General features: G+C 36.8%; 1 protein-coding gene across 1 annotated transcript in view; it reads right to left on the bottom strand.

The window, feature by feature from the left end:
- The window catches only part of PIBF1 (progesterone immunomodulatory binding factor 1), a 114,446-nt gene extending 88,855 nt beyond the window's left edge, over positions 1–25,591 (bottom strand). Inside the window, exons 1-7 of the mRNA XM_010003489.1 lie at positions 25,340–25,591; positions 24,433–24,533; positions 22,410–22,608; positions 16,055–16,174; positions 7,088–7,221; positions 4,213–4,321; positions 2,816–2,997 (exon numbers count right to left, since the gene is read on the bottom strand). Coding sequence (XP_010001791.1) covers positions 2,816–2,997; positions 4,213–4,321; positions 7,088–7,221; positions 16,055–16,174; positions 22,410–22,608; positions 24,433–24,533; positions 25,340–25,591 — 1,097 coding nt within the window. The remainder of the gene's footprint in view (positions 1–2,815; positions 2,998–4,212; positions 4,322–7,087; positions 7,222–16,054; positions 16,175–22,409; positions 22,609–24,432; positions 24,534–25,339) is intronic.
- Between the last annotated feature and the right edge of the window lie 760 nt (positions 25,592–26,351).

The raw sequence follows: 26,351 nt of genomic DNA, 5'->3' as shown, positions 1-26,351 counted from the left end.
TTATCTTTATGATCACCAAAATAAACAAACAGTAAGTAAAGGGCATATTCTGAGTACATAGCTTGACTGCACTGCCAATGCCTTTTAATAAACATCAGCTGATCTGCTGCTGAATCAAAGGACCATAATTTGTGATTTTTATTCCTGACCTGTTGTTACGGCCTTTTGCTTGAGTCATAATAAAATATGTTTTTGCCTTATCTATTTGTTTCATCTTCTTCAGGCTGCAGTCTTTAATGCGCTTCTTTTCAGGCCTCTTATTCATAAGACTTTATACTATGAATAAACTACACATGATCTGAGCATCTCAAATCTTGAAGCATGATCTATAGTTGCATTAACATAAAAAGGGATATCTTTTGTGTTGGTCTGTGCTCACACATAAACTCCCCAAAACTGTAGCTATGAACTGCTGACATTCATCTTGGCAGAATCTCAACCTATCTTGAAGTGTCTTTTTAAAATTTGTCACGTTAATCCCTCAGTTTCCTAAAGTCTCTTATTTTCTAACTACTTTACCCCAATTCCAGCAGTAGTGGCATTGACCAGAAGGTCAATTATTCATTATTTCTAAAAATAAATACTTGGATATTTCATCATCTTCATTCCTGAAATACAGCAACCAATATGAAGTGAGCATTAAAAAACCTCAAATTCTTCAAAAGGTAGCAAACAGAAACTTATTACTGAAACTGGTGTCACCTCCAAGTAGCACCGAGGGCTGAAGCATGTCCGTTGTTGGGGAATTTTCTCCTGCTCTACTTTTGTACCTCTCTAATTAATCTAACAAATAAATAGGATTTTGTAAAGCTCTCTAAAATAAATAAAATACTGTAGATATTTGACCTGAGAGATGGATTGTTTAAACTGCTGAAGAGACAGGAATCCCCTATTACCCTAATTTTACAAAAGAAATCTTACATTAACATTTTTACATTACGATTTTACATTATGAAAGGACTTATTCAAAGTCCATCAGCAGGTCAGCAGTTGAATCTTGAATACAATCTAGGCTGCACTGCTGTCCTACACTGCTTAGTATACTACAGCATCTTCTCTGCTATGCTGTATTGTTCCTGCAAATGGCAATAACGGTCTCTAGAGGAGAGCAAACATAACTGCATTATTCATTACTGCTAACATGAGTCGTATGAAAATTAACATCATGAGGAGGCTCAATGATGTCAAGAGAGATATTTGCTAACAGTATTGAACCCCAGGGACAGTATCAAGATCTCAAAAGACAAGGTAACTTACAGAATCTTCAGATGATGCAAGAGACGGAAATCTCTGATCAATTTCAGAGGACAGCAAAGCATGCTTGCACAGTATCCCAAACTATGGTAGAGGCAAGATACATACATCTCTTTCTAGGTTCCTCAAATGGAGACGACTCTGTAAAAGTGCCTCTGTACCATTCTTACAGGATAAGGATTTCACACTGGTTTTCCAGAAACAGAAATCTAGTTACAAGAGTCAGTGCTTCCAAGCATGTTTCTACAGGAAAGACTCCTCCAACCTACACGATTTTTTAAAAATATCATTTAAAAGCAAGTCTTAAAAATGTATTTAAAATGCAGAATTTCCAGATGAACATAGTTCTGATGTACACGCATGTAAAAAAAATTAAACGTTTAAGTGACTGTGTTGAAAGGAAAAATAGTATTAAAACCACTTCTGATACTGATTGGAACTCCATAACTGATAGTTTCAGTAGGGTGTTCTGCTATTTCCATTTAGATAACCATTTCTCTTTTAGATGTACTATGGGAGTCATATTAGCACGCTTCATCTTAGCTATACAAAGACACAAAATTTATAGATACTGTTTGCAGCTCCACCTTCCTGATTCAAATGGAAAATGCCACTGAAGAGAAGTCAAACTTACTTCATATTCTAAGCTTATTCATTCAATCTACAGGTGTTTTTTTAAGGACGCTACTAGCCAAAAAGATGGGGTTACGTTCATTAAGAAACTACATACAGGCAAATATTTGATGTAATTTTGGGAAATATATGGATTCTGAATGAGAAAAAATTAAATGTGGTTTGAAAATGGACGATGCTTTTAGTCATATGATTTAGTTTTAGGTAGTCCTGTGAGAAGAAGAGTTGAACTTGACAATCTTTATCCACTCAAGATACTCTATGAAATTTTGTGGTATAGCATTACATATGTAGCAAGTCACACAGCCAAACAGTCTGGCATTTCCTGTTCAACATCCCATATATTTATCTATACCAATTCAAACAGCATAAACATTTGGCACTGTTTACCCTTTTGGCTAGCATACAATGATCAATCTATTTCTCAAGGCTATATTTGGAGATCTGTATATGAACTCAAGAAATTAAAGATTGATAGATCTATTAGCCAATTCAAAAAACCCCATTAGATGCCATTTTAAACATTAGTGACAAATAAATATATTTTATTCTGCAATAGTTGTTTAGATGGTCTTTCAAATACTTGTTTTTAATAAAAGTCATGTGGAGCAGGGGAAGATATATGTAACATATGCACTTTAAAAAGTTTCTCTTTTGTAATTTATCATATTTCTATATACACCTAAGAGAACAGCTGCCATAAACTTTCAATGCTAATATCTTCACTGCTACAGTCTTATATCAAAGGTTTAAATAAAAATTCCTGATCCACATTAAGACCCAGTGGAAGTGTTCTCTTTCCACTTAAACAAATATGGACTACCTTTTTGAAAGTTAAAATTATTTTTAATTAGACAGAATTTATGCAAGAAACAAAGTAAAAGTTAATAATTTGCCTACTTATAGTCCCAAACATACAATAACTTACCTGGATGCAACATATTTTTCATACATTTCTTCCCTAGCTTTTTTGGCATCCTCTAGCTGCATTTGAAGTCTTTCAAGACGATCTTCTTCATGGGCACAGCGAACACTAAGCTCCATGTTCTGGCGATTAAGATAATCTTTATCTTTTTGCAACAAGTTGAGGGATTGTTGTATGGTTGCCAGCTATAAAAAGAACACTTTAACATTAAAAAGAACACTTTAACATAAACTTCAAGATAAGTACTTTACCTATGTATAGAAATTTCTGATTTCATTTTAACTCTCTTCTGTGAAATTACCAGAGCAACAAAAAAAAACTATTTACACTTACGTTTAATGTAAGTTGGTGAAGCTTTATGTGAAATTATAATTTTATAAGTTTTTATTATTCATTTTTGGTAGTTGGCACCTTAAAATGAGGTAAAATGCCCCTTAACCTCCCTCAGTATCTAAAGAGTACTGAAGTATTGAATACTGATAGTACAGAAGAGTATTGCATCAGAAATACTGATGTAGAGTCTTGGTGCCAACCTGTCATCTTAATGGCTACAACATTTTCAGAAAATGAAGTGAAAAGTTTAAGGGCACCAGAGTAATTACTGCTCCATAAAGAAACAGTAAAACTGCTATATAATGATTTAGTGTACAAGCTAATATTCCAAGCCAGCACCAAGGGCTAAAAGAGTTGTGCATGCCTTTTTTTGACTTTCATTTAGCATTGTTTTGCTACAGAAGGCTGAGCTGATGCCGAAGTAGAAACATGAATGTTGTGTGAGAAAGCTGGGGAGGGACTGTTCACAAGGGCATGCAGCAATAGCACAAGGGGTAATGGTTCTAAACTGTAAGAGAGGAGATTTAGATTAAACATTAGGAAGAATTTATTCACTATGATGGTGGTGGGACACTGGAACTGGTAGCCCAGGAAAGTTGTGGATGCCCCCTCCCTGGAAGTGTTCAAGGCCGGATGCAGCTTTGAGCAACCTGGTCTAGTGGGAGGTGTCCCTGCTCATGCAGGGCAGTTGGAACTAGATGATTTTTAAGGTCCTTTCCAACCCAAACCATATTTTGATTCTATGAAAAAAGCTGCAACAAATCTGACTAGATTCTACCAAAACGTTTTCAGAAAGAGGACGGACAAACACTGCAATAGACTGTCCAGAAAGGCTGTGAAATCTTCATCCTTGGAGATAATCAAAACTTGAGAAATGTCTAAGGAACCTGACCTAATCTGGCTCTGCACTGCATTGAAGAGTTGGACCAGCTGGTCTCCTGAGGACCCTGCTAATCTGGAATTATTCCATGATCCTATTGGTGATCCTGACAGACCTCATTAGACCAAGAATCCAATTCCTGAGATGAAGAAACAGACAATTACTAAAGTAAGAACTTTATGTTTACCTCTTTTGATAAGTCATTTCTTTCTTTAGATTGTGCTTTGTGTGACATCTCTAATATTTCATATTTTCTTCTGAGTTCAGACAATTCATGTTCAAATACATCACGTTCACTGTTAAAATAAAGTGAAACTATTAAATGCATGAAGTGCAATGAACAAGATTGTTGTGCCTTTATAATTTCTCAGCCTTCTTTCAGTACACAACACTAACTTCTTCCAACCAGTCATTCATAGGGCAATTAGTGATAATCTTAACTTTTTTAGTTATTAACACTTGCAACAGTATCTTATAGAATACTTTTCTTCATTTCTAAGTATTAAAAAAATAATCCTAAATTATAATACAATAATCGTGAATTCCTATCCTAAATTATTTCCTCCTCCTCTGAGTATTCTTTAGTCTAACTTCGGGCTATGCATTTCTCCATTTAGCAATTAACTGTAAGTACCCTTGTCCATCCTTTTAGCATTATCAAGCTTTTGATGTTATTTCTCATTACATTCTCTTGAATCTTTTGCAGACACCAAAGTTGAATGGAAAACTAAAGCAACTTCATTCTAATCAGAAAGCAATATAAGCTTGTTCAAAGCTGTTACTCTCCTTGCATACAGCCCCTTGATACCAGAGAGGGTTGTACTACTCTTCTCATGTTTAAAACATATATGACACAGCTCCAAAAAAATTGCTGATGTCCTGAATAAGACTGCTTTCCATATGCACAAAGAAGCTGCTCTGTGTGTCCACTCTATCTTACCCTCTCAGAACAGGGAAATGAATGAGCCAGTACGAGCTTGCAGTTTGGAAAACTGCTAACCAGTTTTATATTAAGCATAGCATAGCTTCAAAACTGAGAAAACTTGTAGCACACCAGAACTAGAAGATTTGACATAGCATTTTTAAAGGCAGAAACAAGACTGGAACTGATTAACTCCTGCAAAGCTTCCAAATATCCTAATGCAGTCATGCCAACAGTGCTTTCCCCTCTCCTTCATCTGTGCCTACCCAGGTGAACACAACTTACTCTCTCATATATAGTTCTGGCACATTCATTCATGCCTTTTTAAACTCAAAACTATTTTAAATGTACACTGTTAAACACTGGGGCCATTCACATGGAAGTTATTACAATCCACTTATTAAGATGCAGTTACACACAGGATGCAAACCATAGCATCAATCCATCCTATCCAGGTTGATTCCAAAGTCTTTTTTAGTACATATAGCTGCGAAGACTTATTCAGAAGACAGACCTCCTACAGATGGCTCAGTGACAAAGTCATTTATGTCAGTAGCTGTGCCTGAGTTCATTCAGTATGAACACCTAAAGAGTCGACAGGGTATTTTCTATTCATAATCCCCATTTTTTTAATCCATTTTCCAACAAATGTGCCACAGGCCAGAACTCTTGTACTTGCAAGCACACTGAAAAACCTGTCTGGGAGCTGGACCGAGAAGTATATGCCTATGAATTTAAGTCCATTTTCACTCTTTTGCAATTGTGCAATTTAAGAAACGGGCACTCAAAACACAGGCTAGAACTCTGAAATCTGTATTTTTAAAATGAAGAGAGACACTGGAACTTCCTGCAGTTAAACCAATTTGCTAAGGTAACCCTAAAAGTCTCCAACAGTTCTCATAACAGCTCTTTCAAATTTCTGATTACAAGGATATCAAATTGTTAAATATTAATGCCCAAGGTCATATCCTCTCAATTCACTGTGTAGGCACCATAGAGCAGAGCACAGGGCCTCTTGTTACATCATACAATCATATAGTCATAGAACGGTATGAGTTGGAAGGGACCTCCAACCTCCCTGCATGGGCAGGGACACCTGCTTCTAGATCAGGTAGCTCAGGGCCCCATCCAACCCGGCCTTGAACACTTCCAGGGAGGGGGCATCCACAATTTCCCTGGGCAACCAGCTCCAGTGTCTCACCACCTTCACACTAAAGAATTTCCTCCTAACATCTAACCTAAATCTTCCCTCTTCCAGTTTTGATCCATTACCTCTTGTCCTCTCACTACGAAGTCCCACCCCAGCTTTTCTGTAGGCCCTCCTCAGGTATTGGAAGACTGCTTTAAGGTCACCCTGGAGCCTTCTCTTCTTCAGGATCAACAGCCCAAACTATCTCAGCCTGTTCTGGTGGGAGAGGTGCTCCAGCCCGCATATCATCTACATATCCCTCCTCTGGACTTGCTCCAAGAGCTCCATATCCTTCCTGTGTTGGGAGCTCCAGAATTGGACACAGTATTCCAGGTGGGGTCTCATGAGAGCCAAGTAGAGGGGGAGAATTGCCTCCCTTGACCTGCGGGCCACACTTCTTTTGACGCAGCCCAGGACACAGTTGGCTTTCTGGGCTGCAAGCACACACTGCTGACTCATGTTGAGCTTCTCATCAACCAGCACCCCTAAATCCTCCTCCTAAGGCTGTTTTCGATCCCTTTTAGAATGGAAGGGGTTGGAAGGGACCTCTGGAGATCACTAAGTCTAATCTCCCTGCTAAAGCAGGTTCACCAGCTGATAATTGCTTCTAAACTAGAAAAAATAAAATTACTTCTTCTAAAATGCTTAGCATCAACAGCTCCCACTTTTTCAGATGTGATGAAATTGGTAGGCTCTTCCATAAAGACAATAAGTCCCTAAATATAAACTTTTAGGAAGGTAATTTGATGCATGAGATTTCAAAACATTGTTTATCTTATAAGTATAATATACTACAGGAGATAAATTAACTGTTAATGAAGTGAGGTAAGTAAAAATACCTGTGGTGTGCATAAGACAAAAATCAAATAAAAAACTCTAGTCAATTAAGGTTGAAGCTGATCTACTAACATTTGTATGTTAGTAAAATGGTTCAGCTATAGAGACACCTACCTTTTTACTTTATCATAGTTCTCTTGTCTGTAATCACCTTGCTGAATCATCTGCTTGGTATCAGCCAGTTCCAGTGTTAAACGCTGGCATCTAACCTCAAGCTCTGACCTACTCCTCCTCTCTTCTTCATAGCTCTAGAAAGTAAGACATTTTAAAATTATCAAATTATCACAGATACACTGATATTTACTTAAAGCAATCCCAGCTAAGTTTTGTGAAGATGTCTTATGACTATTCAAGTGGTAGTATTTTCATGTGTCTTACCATTTGGAAATCTAGCAAACATCATGAAGTAACTAGCTATAATATTCAACTTATATTTACCTTATTCTAAATAAGGTAAATGTACCTATTTTTTCTAATGCATTTGTCTATTAGCATTACTTTAAAGACCAGAGACCTTCATATATTTAGAGCCAGTGGTCTATAAACCTACAGTAGGAGAACAAGTCACATCATCTTTACAACCTTCTCAAAAAAGTCTCTTGATTAAAATAGTTGCTGGTCCAATTGAAGAAAAGAGGACTGGTTGTCCAGAAAGTTTGGGAACTTCTGTCAGCATACCTAAAGATTCAGCCAGGTATAATTTGGGAGTATATAGTAACTTATGTTACTGCGGAAAAAAAAAAAAGAAAAAAAAAGAAAAAGGGAAGATGCTAATTTACTAGTTTATCAGTGTTAATTTCCATCTTCCCTTCTTTTTCCTTCTCATATACTTCATGAGACTACTACGGAAACTAGAAAAAGGGACCAAAGCAAGAGAACACACAGAAAGCATTTGGTTTTTAAAACACTGGTTAGCCCTTTTGATGATAAACAGATTCCTCAATCACTCTTCACTCCCACCTCCCACAGATATAGCAGACTTCTGTATTTTAATCCACAACCTAGACTCCACTTAATTCCAAAGTAGGTATATATTCCCACAAAGCTTATCTTACTTGCTTGTCTTAAATGCTACCCTACTAATGTAATTTCTTCACAAAAACAATAAAAAATAATGCCCATCCACCTATACAAAAGATAGCTGATGGACAGCAAAAAGAGTTCCTTGTAAGAAATTAAACAATATCCCCGGGCATCTAGATTCTTCTCAATGTTCTGTTTCTCAGAATACTGCTGAGTTCTGTTTCCTTCTTCCATGGTTGATACATGGCAGACTTAGTAACTCATACTGCATGCTTGATAAAGAATAACTCTACCTGGTTACACTGAATGGACATTGCAATATTATTTATTGAAAGTGAATACAAAATCAAATTGTTGTCTTAAGATGTGATTACTGAACCAGCCATTTAGCTGCACATTAAATTTATTTTGCAGTAAGGGACATTGTATCATTGCATGATTTTTCAAAATAAACTGAAAGTTATGCTTTATGCAGAGTCATAAGGGAGGATTCCTAGGAGGAATGAACACAACGATATATATAATACTCTAGGATAGGGATAGAAACACACAAAGAACACTGACCAAATTCACAGGCACAAACTGAAAGACTGGCAGAATGCCTACTTGAAAAAAACACATGCTCATAAGACACTACAGGAAGCTTCCTGTGGCACTAAAAGACTGCAAGTATTCTCTTGATAAATAAGAAACTTTCAATTTTTATTTCACAAGCGTTGTGATTTTCTCTTGCACTAAAATCATATTAGATCACAATCACAAAATTACAACACTAAGAAAAGTTTCCTGAGGATTTTGGATTGCATATCACTAAGAACATATCATCTAAAAACAACTGTTAACATACTGGTATATGTGGCTTATTTTTTGTTTTCCCTAATTAATGGTATACATTAAACAAATTAACACTGTAGAACACTTTCTTCTTAAACCAGGTAACATACTATCATTTCTAAAGATGGAATTATCATAATGGTGAAGCCTCTATCAGATGGTTTTAAAGGTGTTGTCTACAAGTTAGCTAGAGTTTCAAATATGTAACATACAGGTGCAAGCACCCTGTTATGCAGTGCAAACATGACTCATCTTGCAACAGAAAATGGTGCTAAGGGCACTTAACTTTTAAGTGCAAATTGAAATATTAAGTTTGGATACAATTCCTCTGTGAATGTTCTGTGCCATTCTGCTACTACTACCATGCTGGAAGAATTTATAGGCTCTTCAAAGAGTGTGCTATTGAAGCTCCTACAGGATTACACATTTAGCAGCTAGAAGACAACTACCAGAAGTACAAAATTAAATTAAGCCTCTGGACAAAATTGTCATAAACAGCTCTAAAGCACCAATTAAAACTATAGTTAAATAACTGCAAAACTAGTTTGTTCTAGTATCTGAGACCTAAACTAGACTTTGAATTTTACTTAATAAATCAGTTATTAATGTCATGCAACAGCATGATAACTCCAGGGAAGGGGAGGGAAGTTAAATTCTACTTTTCGAAAAGTGATACTAACACTTACCTAAAGTATCCAACTGTTAAACAAACAATTAAAGGGGAGATGTTCTGTTTGTTTTTTAAAAATTTACTATAATTCTTGAAGAATACTAATTCTACTGCATAGATCACTCTTTTCCAACTACCTCATCTTTTAGGTGTGAAAGTTGTATTTTAATCACAGGAAAAAATGTGACAAAGCAAGTTAATAAAGTCTACAAGCTAACACAAAAAAATCCCTATACTGCAGGCATATCTTCAAGTAGCAGATACACAAGTTTCTGGACTTCTACAGCATACAATTAAACAGATTGTACTTGGAAGACTAAGCGTTCCTTTGCATGTGATGAGGTTAATTTAGTTTATAACAATGTCCATATACTCTGAACTGATTTTAGGATCTCTCTAATGCAACAGGTTTATCTTTCAATTTATCTTCAAGAGATAGCTTGGAAGTCTTGATGAACAGCTTAGCCCTACTCAAGCAAAAAGGGAACGTTTAAAAGGATCAACACACAGAGCAAGCTCACGAAAATAACACCAATAAATAAAAATAACTTCAGTAAGTGCACAAACCTTAAAAAAAAAAAAGACTAACAATACACCCTCACATGGGACACGATTGCAATGATTCTGCCAACAATGCATGGCTTTTCTTCAGCTTCTTACTGATTTTGCTACTATAGAGAGCAGCAACTCAGACAGACAAATGAACCTGTCCTGTGTGAGATTAGTAGGCAAACAATGCCTACAGAAATTGTCAACAGAGCTTTCCAAGAGACCCAGTATTAACCAGGGCAGGTGGTTTCTACAGAGTATATGAAGCAGTCCTTACCAAGAAGCACTTCCATTTGGCTTACAAACACAGTCAACAGATGGATGTTTCAAGCAAGAAGATTCTGAACTTGCCCAATCTGCACCATTTAAAACTCAAACTGGTAGAGAGACTAAAGATCTAATGTCAGAGTTAATTTGTAAGATACTAAGCTTCACTGCTATCCTCCATCTGGAATGAATAGTAGCTTACAGCAGTCACGGAAATCCAACACCTATCTAGATTTCAAGTAAAAAGTTAGTGACATATAATATATAGTAAGGATTTGCTGGTCTTTCAAAAAGCCTTTGGGGATAAGAACATGAACAACAGAAATGGAGAGAAAACATTAATCAGACAATCAAGCAGAAGCAACATGACTTCTGCACACTGACCACAGATAACCTTGTGGAAGAAAGTGATTTTGCTTTTAAAAAGCTTATTTAAAAGAATTTCATCTTTGAAGAAGCACTTACACAAACCAGTGCTTTCTGTTCATATCCTAATATACCTGAAGGCCACAGGGAAATGTAAAGTTACTATACTATTGTGATGTGAAAACCAGTTGCCTCAAATTATTTGGATGAGGTGTTGCTACTCAGTAAAGGTAACATTTTGTTTCACTCTATGCACATAGTACACATTCAAAACTATTGGTCAATACATTACTTATTTGACTTCAACTGCCCAAATGTCAGGAAGAAGTAATACACAACTGGATGAGTGAGACATCTCTTATAGTATGTTGATATGAAATTGGTAATCTGCCAAGGGCTGTAGATAGGGCACTATCTGCCACTAAATTCATAAACAAAAATGTTGAGCTACGTACAAAACAGGGAAGCTCTGCAAGAACGTTAAGAGACATAAGTGCCTCTATTGCAAAAGAAAGCAGGAGGAATAAAAAGCTCTTTTTTTCTGCATCTGAGCTGATGAGAATCTTCAGTGAAATATTCTCAGGTGAAAAGAATCCTTGAAATCATTGCATTGGAAAATAGAATTAAGCCACTTGGTCCTTCTGAACAACAACTAGCAGTCTATACAAGCCTTAGCTATATATCAAGACGCAGAAAGAAATTGGCTAGGAAAGAGAACATTAAACCACTATCCCAAGCTAATACTTATTGGTATTGTAGCTTTGTAGCTTTCTTCCTGAACAAGATTAATATTAACAAGAAAGAAAGAAAGAAGGCACATATCTCACCTAGACTGAGGCCTCCTCTGTGCTTTCTAGGGAGAGACATAAGGACACGTAGATAAAGCACTGCTGGAATGAAATGGTCTCATGAGGCTGGGAAGGGTTCTAGAGCACAGTCTGTAACTACAGATTTGCCAAGAAGAAATCTTATGGAAGGTAGTCCTTCTGGAGTAGCAACAGTAGCCTCAATTTTCCAACATTCAGGTACATCTAGTATCAACCTTTGAATGCAATAGCTTAGTTCACTCTTTGAAGACTATAGGAACACTTTATCTCCAGCTGGGAAACATCACAGAAAATTGCTACCAAAACCTGACAACTATTAATCCTGGTTCATAGACAAGGTCTTAGAAGATCTCTTTGTCCTACACGCATTCAGCTTTGTCTTTAAGCTAACCATAGCTTTTAGCTAACTGTCACACTATAAATTTGACGGCAAGTCCTGAAGGCAACTTTGCAGAAAAAATAACTAAAGAAAAGAAGCCCTGATAAATCTGTATCAAGACCAAATTCCAGGAAAGCATTGCCAAGAAGCTCATAGCCAGAAAAAAATTCAATACTTAATCTTCTAAACCTAAAAAGAAACACAAAATTTCCTTCTCGGACTCTCTCCCAGCATTGAGAGAAACAGGGAAGTAGTAAATTACATCTGTTTCAGGAAAGGCTCTAACCACCTTGGAAGCAAACAACTCTGCAAATAATACACTGATGTTCAGCATGGGAACACACACATCAGAAGCTGTTTTTGTTTCTGAGAAGCTCCTGGTAATACAACTTTCTTCTCTATCTGTACCTCCAAAGGTGGTGGTGCCAACATCATTTGTACTTGAAGTATACAGCAGTGTAAAAAGAGGACTGAAACGAGTCTGTAATACACATTTGGGAACAGTTCGCTCATCACTGCAATATAAGAACATCGTTTCTATCAGTTCTACCACCTATCCCCAGTCTGTTGCTGCTGCATCTAGAACCAGAGGAATTGCACTGGTCTAAATCATGGGTTAAACAATTGTGTAGAGGGAGCCATTAATGTTATAATACTGCAGAACCATTTATACTGACCACATTAAAACCAGAAAGTAGCGACAAAGATCTTTTGATGCTAGCTGTGTTTATCAGATTTTGTTCCAGTGCTGAAAATCAGTCTTCACACACTGCTACCAGTTGTCAGAGCAGCTCCCCCCCCAGACACTGGGTCTGTGTTACAGATTCAGCAACCTTTGATTAAGTGCTGACTCAGAGCAGAAACAGACACTCAAAAACAGAACGTTGTTGCAAAGTTGTAGAGTTTTAGTGGTCTTACTCCTCAGCATGCTAAGAATTAAATAAGTGCTAACAGAGGCTGATACATCCCTAGAATGTGCCCCTTCTGAACAGCAAAACATATTGTCATACTCCCGGAGCACAAATACAGGAAACAAACATGTGAAAGATGCCTTTTATGCCCTAAAGACGGAAAAATCAGTTTTTCTAATATAAGTGAATTTATTAATTGCCTAGAGATAAAGAACGTGGTTGTAAAGTCTTAGAAAATTAGTTTCTACAAGGCTATGACAATTAAAATGTTACAGAACCAAGCTGCCTAGCTGGCACAGCTGGGTGCTTAAAAACTCAGGTGTCTGAGAGGCCACAGTACCAGGCCACTGCATTCCCTTTTCTGTCAGGCTATGTCTGTTGAGGCAACAACAGATTTGTTTGTTTCTTTTTCCCGTCCAACAAACAATGAATGGCAGCATATAGCAAAAAAAAATTCAGTGGGTTTGAAGATGTACTTTTACATAACCAATATTCAGCCATATTGGCTGTTCATAATAGCATTCAGAAAATAGAACTGTGCCTGCTTTGCTTTCCCACAAAGCAGTATATAAAGGCTTATTAGCAGGGAAAACAAAATAATTTAAGTGTTTTATGTTCATACTCCAAAACAAGCACAGTAAAATCACAGCTCACTTTCTTGGACCAAATTGAAGGACTACAGCCATTCTGTCACAAAATGACTGATGTTAGGCAACAGTTGTCTTGTTTGATGAATTTATCTCATGTTTAAATTTTCCCAGAGTTGGCTTAAACACATTAGACAAGTTCAGATTTCCCTTTAAACTTTTTCAGCTCTTTGTTGACTAGACTGACTTGCTTATGAATTTTATACTCAATTCCCTCATATTTCTCATGACTTTCTGTTTGAATATCTACATGTATAAAACTTAGTCAAACCTCGTCTGTCAGCCATGAACAATGAGAAAAGCCAGCAAAATCCTCCTTCCCCAAGACATTAACAGTTAATAAAAAGATCTTGTATAAGCATGTATTTTAGTTCCTTTCCATGTTAAACAAAGAAGAAAAAAAATATTTGAAACTCATTAAGAAGAACCTTAATTATTTGCAATAGTAGGAAAAAAAATAATACTGTAGGAAGGGGTTTATTCTCTCACAGAGGGAAAAAAGGGAAAAGATGGTCTTAACTTCAGTGATGGCTGTATTTCAGAAGTCTGTATTAGAGAATTTGCTGATAAACTATGTAGAGAACAGAAATATTGCAACTGTTGGAGAAAATTTAAACTTTAAGAAATATTAGATGGGAAACCAGAAGAAGGATTGGAAGACAGCATGTTGTTAAATAACAGGCAAGGTACTTCAGCAACTATGTTTCATGTAGCTGGAAATAAAGAATTATTGGAATAACACAAAAACATTTGAAGAAGAGTACAAGAGCTTAAGTAACTGTGCCTTGTTTCCTAGTGATAAATTTTCTGGCAATAAAGCTTGACTTTATTGAAGGAGCTCAAATAAATAAGCTACCTCAACAGTACACCTTGAAAATACTTCTTTGTAAATTGTAAGGGATGTTTAGGTATGTTAGCTTTATGTTAGTGTACTGAGTACCTGGAAGATTCTCAAGTACCCTCATGTATTGATGATGCTCCTCTTACTCTATTATTTAAAACAGCCTGAGGTACCTTGTTACAGTGACACTAATCAAGTCACTTGCCAGAAGCAAAATACAGAGACTCTTAAAGACTCTCCATACTTCAAGTACCTTCTATCAGGTCGCATTTTGTTAAATACCCAAAACACATTATCTCTGTGCATAAAAGATAGGGTGAAGACTTGGGTCTGAAGTTTTTTTGTACACCTGGAAGAACTGGAGTAAGTCATCTTATCTGAAACCTGACAATAGTAAGGAATAGTTTTCATTACTAGTTGTAAGCTGCTTTTTTTTTTTGGTGACATTTCAAGATCTGGACCTCTTCCCTGATTATTTTTTTTAAACAAGGTATTCATTCTCACTAATCGTCTCTCATTTTAAGCACGATTATGCAAACAGGGTATATAGATTCAAAGAACCGCCTCATTCCAACACTGGCAACATTCTAGTGCTTCATCAGCATCAAAAGAAAAGCACAGAAAACTCCAAACTTTGAAAAATACATCAGTGGGAAAGGCGGATACTGCCACCATGTGGTATAAAAAGAACAAAATTTAAAGTTTCTATATTAAAAGAAGGTCAATGTTCCAAGAAAACTGTTTCGACAACAACTTTAATTATTATTATCTACTTATTAAATCGCTTCAGCAAAAATTAACACAGATGTCAGTTAAATCTCAGAAGGCTGAAATCCTCCTGTAGAATTTTATTAAATCAGAGCATATTAAATGTAGAATGAATGACAATGCTCACGTAAATCAAAGTTAACAGGATTAATTTAATCTCAGTTATGACCAGAGATGACAACACAAAATAATGCTGATGCACAGAAATGTACGTTTTTAGAGTATTTTTTCCAATTGAATCAAAAAGAGAAACTAAAATAATATTAATTACTTAAGATAATCCTGTATAATTAGTATCTCTTTGCACCTGATTATTCCACAAGTAAATTTTGAGGGGGAAAAAAAAGAGGATACTTTCAGAAATAGTAAAATGACTGTGGTATTGAAGTCCCTGGTAGTAATGACTTAGACAAATACATCCTGAGTAACTGAACACTGTTGTAACAGAACTTCAGGTTTACAGAGAACTAAGCTAAAATACAAATCATCCTAGCTGTCTACATACTAAGAATGCTATAAATATTCATAAATACATTAAATAACATTATCATTATACTGTTTCAACTATTCTACTCTATGAAAAAAAATATTAAATATATTTAGGTAATTTGTTTTTCTACCTTCTGGGTTTTGCACTTTACTCAAAATCAAATTTTCTTTTTTCTTTAGGGATAAATAAATAGTAAAATTAAAATATAAAAAGTTGAAAACCATAACAAAGAAGACGTAACTCCAAAGAATTCTTTTAAAAAATGCATTTTTATATCATTACAACAAAAGGTGAAGCAAATTACTACCAAGACATCACTATCTCAAAAACTACATAGTCAAGTATCATTCTGTCTTCAACTAATGTTGAATGGATCTCCTGTCTCAGCTTCCCCACCTTGAACTTTGCCATCAGAAACCAAAACATAGCTGGTAAGTCTACCCTGATTTGGAGAATGAGTTTTTCCCATATATATTTACAGATTCTTATTTGAGATAATGTGCACAGACCTCTGTAAGAGACTTTAGCTGAGATTTGTACCCACTCAGTTCTTCTGTTAGGCTCTCCTTTTTCCTCTGTAGGTCGCTTAGCTCTTTTCTTAAGGAATGGACTACTTCATAGAATCGGATCTAGAAGAACAAGATACATATTCACAATTAAGACTAGCAAAATTGCTATCACAAAACTACAATCCTGAAAACAAACCAGCACAACATTTTATGACAGTAATTCACCAAATTATTTCTAGTGCATACCTGGAAGCTGGCTGGGGCCAGGAGGGTGTGTGTGGGTGGTAGAAACGTTAAAGCAAATACTGTGCTTTTCTTTTGCCTTTAACAGCAGCAGCTAAGAAGTAAACAGTTTGTGTTTAGTATTGAATAAAAAAAGAGGTATAAAGGTAAAGGTGTACATTTCTGTTCAACTAGGGCAACTCCCAGTCAGGTTGCCCAATTAAAAGATGAAGCTGCTAACGGAACACATGGTCCCACCCTCTTACTTACATCAACTCTAGAGTCTATTTGATTAACAGTATGAAAAAGAGGGACAAATCCCCAACCACTTAGCAATAAATATTTTAACTTGCTCACTAACTTGCCAATATGAATGTTTATGATGTGTGTAGAAATTCAGAGATTAGTTTTATTTTCTGCCAGTTCAGTGTGCTGAATCTGCACCAAGAAAAATGCAAAAGCAATCACAGGAGGCGGGAACAGCACACAACTGGAAAGAACCCTGATGCATCCCCACCCCCACTTTCAGCAGTAACCTGTTGCTCTATGGGATCAGCCTCTACTCTGCTAAACTAACACTGAAAAAAGCCTTGTAAAAGGAGAAATGTAAAGCCCACGAAGAGTAATAGTAAAGTCCAGGGAAGCCTTATAGCAGTCTTCCAGTACTTGAAGGGGGCTTACAGGAAAGCTGGGGAGGAGCTTTTCATCAAAGACAGTGATAGGACAAGAGGTAATGGTTTTAAATGGAGAGAGGGGAGATTTAGGTTAGATATTAGGAAGAAATTCTTCCCTATGAGGGTGGTGAGGAACTGGAATGGGTTGCCCAGGGAGGTTGCTGATGCCCCATCCCTGGAGGTTTTTAAGGCCAGGTTGGATGAGGTTTTGTGCAACCTCATCTGGTGGGAGCTGTCCCTGCTCATGGCAGGGCGTTGGAACTTGATGATCTTTAAGGTCACTTTCAACCTCAACGATTCAATGCTTCTGAGACTCAAAGCACCTATAACACATACTCCTCTCATTTCCTCTACTCCAGTCATAGGCATAGTCTCAGACAATTAAGTCTTGGATTCACAAAACTTTTCCATTGAACAATGAAAAAGACTAGAAAACACATTAGTAAAACCACAAAGTCAGATGTAAAAAGCAAAAGGGAAAAAACAAAGAGCTTTCTTTACAGCCCCACACATGTACACAGAGATTATTGCTCCCAGACTAACTTGATACCTTAAAATGTTTATTTTGGGGGATGAAAAGAATAGATAATCAAGCACTATTTTAATGCAAAAGCTACTCTATACTCCCCAACATTAACATGTCGTTTGATATATGATTAAAGCAGAAATACAAGCAAGAAAGCACAGATAAAATAAGTATTCAAGAGCAAGCTGTACTATACTTCAGTGAAGGAGAACTAGTCTGTTGTTTTGCTACCTGTAAACAGCAGAAGACAAAGAAAAGTGCCAGGCATATTCCATATAATTTACAGCATACAATTCTAAAAACACAGAAGCCATGGAAATTTGCCATGTAAACACAGGTGTATTTTGCTTCATACAACAAAGCAAATGGGCAACAGGACTGGAAAATCAGTAGTGAGGCAGCAAAGTGAAATTTTCTAAAAAGTGGTGGGGTTTTTTGGGTTTTGTTTTCAAGTTTTTCCAAAATTCTGTATGACACTGAAAATTGCAACTTTGTTTTTGTTTTACTCAACCAGAAAGCTCTTTTGAGTCTTACCTCTAGATGCAAAACAAACGTTAGTTTAAATGTATAGCATGTTCTATTTTAAGTTCTTTTTAATTAAAAAAAATGGAATAATAGAATTCTCATCTTTTTTTTTTTTTTAAATAGCAACAAGCAATTCTCAATTCACTACGTCTAAGTTTACACAAAGTGAACAAAATTAAGGATGGCATTCAGTTTTAAAACTACATTCAATTAAAACCAAGATAATTTTTTCTGAATTCCAAAAGACAAATTCAACGATCAGATACTACCATTAAAATATAAATTGTCTTTATGGAAAACTAGAATTAAGCTAAAAATGAGTGGGTGCAGAGGAAGAGAGAGTTGGCTTCTGTTACATGAAGAAAAATTCTGTTACATGTTAAAGCAGTTGCATCAGTTAACTGCCTTCTTAAATAAAAGGCAATTAAGCAATAGTTAGCAAAATTATGCAAATGAAATAAAAGATGATTAAAAACTGATCAAACAGAACTTGCAGATACCATTTTTCAACAACTCATTGAAAATTTTTACAGGAGACCACAAAAGGCTCACTTCACAGAACAAATTAAATGATTCAGCTGCCAAGCACCAGTTCAATGACCTGAAGTACAGTTTTGTATATGTTGTTGCTAAAAAAAAAAATTAAAAGAACCATTCTTATAAACTGTTAAGAAAAAAACCTAAACTTTTACATAGAAGTTCAAAACAAAAGTGTGGCTTTTAAGGGAAAGATGCTTATAACATCATTTTTCATTTGTCATCATCGTTAACATTAAACATTGCTTAGTCTTTGCTATAACATGTCACTATTGCACCCCTTTGTGGAAGAACAGTGAAAAACATGTGACATTTGTTTTAATTCTAGTATTTTAAACTTGCAGTATCTCTACATACAAAAAAACAATTCTGTATGTAAGTACTGCCTGCTGTTTGTCCAGTATTCTATCTTTCAAATAAAGTATAAACATTCTGCATACATTTACTTCTATCAAAGAGAACTGTAAAGCAGTATTTTATAATTGATAAACAGAAAAAGAGTGCCTGAGGATTTCTTGCTCAAGTTTTCTCTAAGCAGAACTCGCTCTCACTAAGGAGAATTTTATCCTAATATCTGTAGACTATACTATTAATCTGCATGTAGATCTGGAGCCAGAGATTTTATCAATTTGAGAAATGCACCATTTCTCCTTCGGTAAGCAAAGCATAGAACAGCATTAAAAAAAAATTAGGTTTCCCATTTCTATGTCCTTTTCCTAGCCTTCAGAAGCCAAATGGATAGGATATGCAAAACAGTTCTGTAGCCTCCCAGCATCTGTATCAGCTGAGTAACTCAAAGTAATCATAAACAATCACTGAGCTTAACTGGAACCCATAGGTTCACACTGTCCCTGCTGCCAAAAGTTGCAAGAATGAGCAGAAAACTGCATCTTACTACAGTATATCTTTAGAATGTCTTCTCGAGAAAAAACAAACATATAATTTGGCCAAAAAATTATTTATTCAAAAGAAAAAATGACACTGTGTAAAGAGGAAAGGGACTTCACTGAACACTTAAGTATTGGAATTTGACTCAGAGAAAGGTAGCATTTACTGGTTGAACACAAGAGGTAAATAAAGATAGGTTAGGGGTAGAAGGCAGCAGTTACCTCTCCCACTTCATATTCTTTTGGAGCTCCTTTCTACTCACAAATACAATCTATGCACTCTAACTGTGTTGAGACAGCTTCACTTAAAGCAGCCAGCAAGATTACTAACTCCTGATACCTGTCCTGCCTGTCTTCACACTCTTTTGTACTGACTGTCAATCAGCTCCTGAAGTCCTGGAGATTCCATAACACCAATTTCAAGCAAGCTGACAGGGATTTAACTTTGTATTAAAAATCTGCTTTGTCAACCAAGGTGGTGCAGGAAGCAACAGAAAAACCTCAAATACTTCTAGAAAGGGCAGTAGGTACAGTTGTCAGGGGGTAATAATAACCTATTAGGCCCCAAGCTAAGTCTTGTTTTTTATGACTCAGAGCCTTAAGATTTTCCTAGTACTTTCAAAAGTTTTCGAAGTTTATAAAGATGTTTCCCAACAACCATTTAATAATCTTCCTCAATGACACAGACATTGGGATTGAATGACCCTCAGCAAATTTGCAGATTACACCAAGCTGAGTGGTGTGGTTGACAGGCCTGAAGGACAGGATGCCATCCAGCAGGACCAGGACAAGCTCGTGAAGTGGACGAATGTAAACCTCATGAGGTGCAACCAGGCCAAGTATAAGGTCCTGCACCTGGGTCGGGGCAAACTCTGGTATGAATGTAGGCTGGGTGACAAAAGGATTGAGAGCAGCCCTGAGAAGAACTTGGGGTACTGGCAGATGAAAAGCTGGACATGAGCTGACAATATGCACTCACAACCCAGAAGGTCAATTGTATCCTGCATCAAAAGAAGCATGGCCAGCAGGTCAAGGGAGATGATTCTCCCCCTCTACTTGGCTCTCACCTAGAGTACTGTGTCCAGATCTGGAGTCCTCAGTATAGGAAAGACATAGATGTGCTGGAATGGGTCCAGAGGAGAGCCACAAAAATGACTGGAGGAGTGCAACACCTTTCCTATGAGATAAAGCTGAGAGTTGGGGGTTTTCAGCCTGAGAAGGCTCCAGAAAGACCTTATTGCAGCCTTTCAGTACTTAGAGAAAGCTAATAAGAAACACAAAGACTACTTTTTAGCAGACCCTTTTGAGATAAGACATGCGGTAAAGGTTTTAAACTATAAGAGGGTATAGATATAAGAAAGACATTATTTATAATGAGTGTGGTGAAACACTGGTGCAGGTTGCCCACAGAGAGGCTAGATGACTCATCCCTAGAATAATTCAAGACAGAGGTTGGACAGCGCTCTGAGCAATCTAATCTAGTTGAGGATGTCCTTGCTTACTGCAGGGGTTGGACTGTATGACCTTTAAATGTCTCTTCCAACTCAAACAAGTTTGTGATTCTATTAACATCCTTTAGATGACAACTTCTGCTTCTCTGTACATATCTAGAGCATAGTACATCATGATTTACACCTAGCAAGAGAACTCAGTCACGCAGCATTTACACCTTAACAAATGCACTAAACTTTAAAATATTATTTATAGCTTCCTTAAAGCTAGCTCTATATGTAAGTACAATGCTAACACTTCGATGAATTAAGGTTACATGTCTAAATCCTCTTCCTTCTTAGACCAGAGCCAGGATGCTCTGGACATGTCCAATAGTCTGTGAAGCCATTGTCTTTTTATTGCAAGCAGAGTACATCCCTGCCTTGCCACCTACCTATAAGCTATAATTATCAAAGTTCTTCAGTCAAGAAAATGAGTCTTGAAATGTACTTTATGGCATACTTTATCTCCTCTATTTAGTTCAGATAGGACAGGGACGGATGGAGCACATGAAAGAAAGGTAAGGGATGTATGCAAGGACCATCTTGACTTGTGGTTCTGGCAAGCCAAGTTTCAAATTCCTATTTTCAGCCTGCTGTATTTCATATCATCAGTGTGTGCCTACCATCTTAATTGTAATACCCCCTTTGCTTCACCCTCTTAAAATACAAAAGCAGTTTTACTCTTTTTAAGACATCTGGGATTAAAAGGCTCTCTATTGAAATCCAGACAAAACAGACCAATCCAGAAATACATCTGCCTCTGAAGGTCTACCATTTTTAGCTTGGGAAGAGTAAGAATTCCAAGAGTATAGCCTGGCTTCTACTATATGCACATCCTAAATACATACATTCTAAATAAAAGCAATTTACAGTTTGTGGTGGGTTGATCCTGGCCAGCAACCAAACACTCATATGGCTGCTCACTCACCTGCTGTCTCCACTGGGAGCAGGAGAGAGAATGAGAAAAGCAAATGCAAGAAAACTCTGGTGTCAGGTTTTCTCAACAGTTTAAATTAGTGAAGGAAAGAGATTATTTAAAAAATAAAACCTTGCAAAGACAATCACTCACCACTCCCACAAGCAGACTGATGTCCAGACATGCCCCTGAGCAATAACCACCTTCAAATCCAACCCTCCACCTCCTCTTTCTTCCTATACCACCAGTTTATATTGCTGAGCATCATGTTAGATGGTATTCCTTTCCTTTGCCCAGTTCAGGTCAGTTGTCCAGCTGTGTCCCTCTCAATCTCATGACCACTCCTACCCTGCTCATGGCAGACAGAGGGAGGCAGAGTATGGAAGAGAGACAGTTTTGATACTGTGCAAGCACTGTCCCCCAACAGCCAAAACACTGGTGGTGTGTTACAAACACCATTTTTAGCCACAAATCCAAAACATGGCAAGATTCAAGCTGCTATGAAGAACCCTGACTCCACTCCAGCCAAACCCAGGACAGAGCTGTATCTTAAACCAACACAAAACAATACTCACAGAAACATATTCAGGAATAGAGAGCTGATCTTCAGGAAGAGACTTTAGATTCTCATAGCAATCATCTGTTAATTCCAAGTCTCGCAAGCTACGACGGATATCTCCAGCTCTCTCCCTCAACTGATGATTTGTCTCCTCCAGTTGCTTCTGTCTCAATAACACAGTTTCCATTTCTTGTTTCATTAGAGCCTGATGTTTCCTTCGAGGTTGATTTGAAAACAAAAGACATTAAGAAGCAAGTAACACAGTGACAAACCTTCACAATACCCTGGGCAAGGAAATGAGTTATGATCACTTTGTAAAGGAAAAAATTTACTGAGGTATTAGGTAATTAGCACAAGAGAGTATACCACCATAGTTATGCAGCCATATCAGACACAGGATACATAAAAAGCCAGGAACTTCATGGTCATTGACAATACAAAGCTGAATCTGAGAAATTACAACTTCCCCATATGTTCAACTGAATTTATACATTAGTCTTAATTTACCAATTAAAAGACTAAAAACATGAAAAAGCAAAATATATTCCTACACGAAATACAAAAAACTAGTAAATCACCAAATAAAGCAATAGTAACTTCAACTTGTGTCTTGCCAAATTTCAGCACATGCATGCTTATGGTCTATTCCACACACAACTGTGCATTTCTAGCTGGTGAACATACAAAGACAGGGCCTTTCGAAAACACAAACATCACTACACTTAAACAAGCAACCTTACTTCCAGCCTCAAGAAATTACCATTACTATTATCACCACAGCAAGGTATTATAAATCAAGAGAAACTGCATGTCACTCAGAGATATTTCCAAGTATTTTATTTATTTTGTTAAAGTCAAAGGCACTTGACCTACTTTTTTGGAGTTTTCACTATAACTCTTGAAAACATACTAAAATTAAATCATTATTCAAAATGCAATAATTTCTACATTATTTTAAAAGTAATAATAAAAATACTAGCTAGTACTACAAGGGGGTGCCTGCCCCACTTGTTTCAAAAAGACCAAATAAAATCCCAGGTCTGCACAAAGACAGATTCTGCACACAGTGTAAGATTCTGTTAAACAAGCATGAAAAGTGAGGTAAGGGACAGGAAAACTAATGAAAAGACTGAGGAAAAGAAAGTAGTTCAACTTTCTCTATGCCTATTAATAACAATTTGCACACCAATACTTTTTTACTGAGCACTCCTCAGATAATTCAAATATGGCCAACATAAAAAAACTCCACTCTGCTGCAAAAAAAAAAAAGCATACAGAATGACAGACATTATTCTGACAGTTAGCTGCTGCTCAGCTGAAATACACTGCTGTAGCTAATCTCAGGTCTGACTTAACGTCCCTAAATCTGTTCCAGGCTTACTACAGAATATGACTTCAAATTAGTCACATCCTCTAAGCTGGTGCATCCTTTGCTGTAGCAGAAGAATATTAAGTAATGCTCTTCCTTCACTGTACCATGAAAGGTGTTCAACTATTTAAATGACAAAGCAATTTGGAGAAGCCTGCTAGCCACTCTATTTTCAGCTATAGGTTATCTCAAACTGTTCCAGAAAAGTAAAGAGAAAATTAAGTTTCTATATCATCAACTAAAAGCATGTCTGATCAGTAAGCAATCCTAACTGAAAGTGCTAAACATTCTCCCCTTACCTTTCCCAAGTCTTCCAGGTTGCAGAGTTATTAAAAATTCAGTTTCAGTTGATGGAGTGTTGGCCCCCTTCACCTATTCCTTCTGCTTTTTACTGGTTTTAAGAGCAATCTTACTCCAAGCTACTATTAAATTTTGAATTCAGGTAAAAATAAAACAAAAAGCACAAACTTCAGCCATTGAGAGTGGAATTCAAATTTACTTTTATGTATATTAAATATGTAAATGCCATTTTTAGAGTGGAAATACTAATATCCAAAATAAGTATTATTCTTGCAATTCATAATTGTCCCATTAACTGCCCATGAAGTAATTTGAGTTCTTATTAATAATTCCTTAAAGATGAATTTTTTTTGTTTTAATTCCACCATACCTAGCATCTTCTTGTTGTAAAGCCAGCTGGCTATCCAGTCGTAAAGATAACAGCTGCTTTTGATGGATTGCATCGTTAAGCTTCTCTTCTAGCTCTTCAATCTACAAATAAAGAATATAAATATGAAATGAAGAAGCTACCCTGGTAATTTTTAAAACACATTTGCCAAAAAGAGTATCTTGAAAGAAAAAAATGGAGAGCCCAACGCACTGAGAAGTACAATAATTACTGTCTAACAAGACCTCTAAATGTGTGATGGCTTCATAAAATACAATATGGATTTTGCTCTAATGAGCTAAAAATAGACAGTTCAACAATTGATCTTTTTCAGTGAAAGAGTTGGTTGCAAACTAGGCTTAAACTCAGAGCAGCAAGTCAGTGAAAGCCACAGTTAGTATACAGTAGGTTGTAAATATTGACTATACGCAATCATGGCAAAGCTTTTACACCTTTCTTAATGTTGTGCATCTTAGTGGAAACTGTACACAACAGAAGCTCCTACTATAAGCATCTCAATATATCCTTCATTATTAGATTATTGAGTAGCATTCAGATAACTTCTGAGTATTCCACAAGTTCACATTAAAAGTTCTATGAGGCTGCTTACATCAGTGGCAAAATTATTCACCATATCTGAAAGGATACAGGTTTTTTTCCCTTTGTTTTTAGGAAAAGAAAAACCAATATGATACCCATCATCCATTTACATGTATAATGCCTTGGACAAATCAGCTAAGTTTTGTATTATGTTTTGTTTCCTCCTTTTTTAATTAAAAAAACAAAACAACTTATTAGGTTTCCAGTAGGCAATTCACAGAAATTCTTTTCAGAATAGAAGTTTCTACCACACTGTAAAAGCAAGAGAGACAAGAAAAGATTATGCAACAGAAAAAGCAACATTTCTTACCTTGGTCAAATACTCTACTTTCAAGTTGTCAATCATCAAGTTTTTCTGAGATAATTCTATTTTAAGGAGCTGAACATTATGGAGCAATTCTTTCCGCTCAATCAGCTGCTTAGTGATTTTAACAGCACCTTCTCTCTCTTCAGAGGAAGAAACATCATCGGTTGGTATTGTGGTTTCTAAGCTAATATCTTCAGACTCCAAGGAGCTAGAAACATTTCCTTTTCTGATTTCCTTAAAGCTTTTATGTGACATTTTCTTCCACTACTTGCAAAGCTTTTTCAAGTTGTACTTTGAGCTGAGCCTCCTGAAGAATCAAGTGCAAGGATCAAAAAAAATAAAAAATAAAGTAAAAGGCATTATAACATTATGAATAATTAAGCAGTTAAGCAAGACCACTAAACGATACCTGAATATGTCCAGCATCACCTGAATATCTTTTTTATTTGCCCATGAAACACATTTTAAGAAGCTCAGAAGAGTGCAGATACCTGAGGACTTTGTTTCTAAATAATTCTTAACACGGGTTTTGGCTACAATAAGCTAAACACTGGTGTGAATCAAGCTTACTAGGAAGATGTTACAGCTAAACCAAGACGTGCATACACTGAAAACTCCGAGACCAGCGAGGTCACGACACATGCAACACGGGGCGTGACAAGACTAGGCAGAGAATGAGGTAAAAAAATACTTTGGTGCCCACGTCTGTCTTCTCTAAAGAAGTAGCTCCATCATTCTTACCAAGCTAGTTTGCTAGCACCTTCCAAAAGCCAGCGAATGAACAGCCACACAACATCTCACAGCCGCACGGTCCAGGTCACAGCGTTTACTGCTCAGAGCCCCCCGGAGAGGGAAGACGCCGCACTCGGAGCCCAGACCGGTGCCTGCCCTGCCGCGCCGGGCCCACCGGTACAAGCTCTCCCGGGCCGCTGCCCGCCCCACAGGGCAGGGCCACCCCCTTCCCGCGGCGGGAGCAGCTCGGGGGAGGAGATGCAGTTCTACTCGTCTGACGCCC

Source organism: Chaetura pelagica, unplaced genomic scaffold (genome assembly GCF_000747805.2).
Source record: "Chaetura pelagica isolate M959 unplaced genomic scaffold, ChaPel_1.0 scaffold106, whole genome shotgun sequence".
NCBI classification, from domain to species: domain Eukaryota; kingdom Metazoa; phylum Chordata; class Aves; order Apodiformes; family Apodidae; genus Chaetura; species Chaetura pelagica.
Note: the sequence above shows the minus strand (reverse complement) of the source record. Positions and strands in the feature narration are given on the sequence as shown.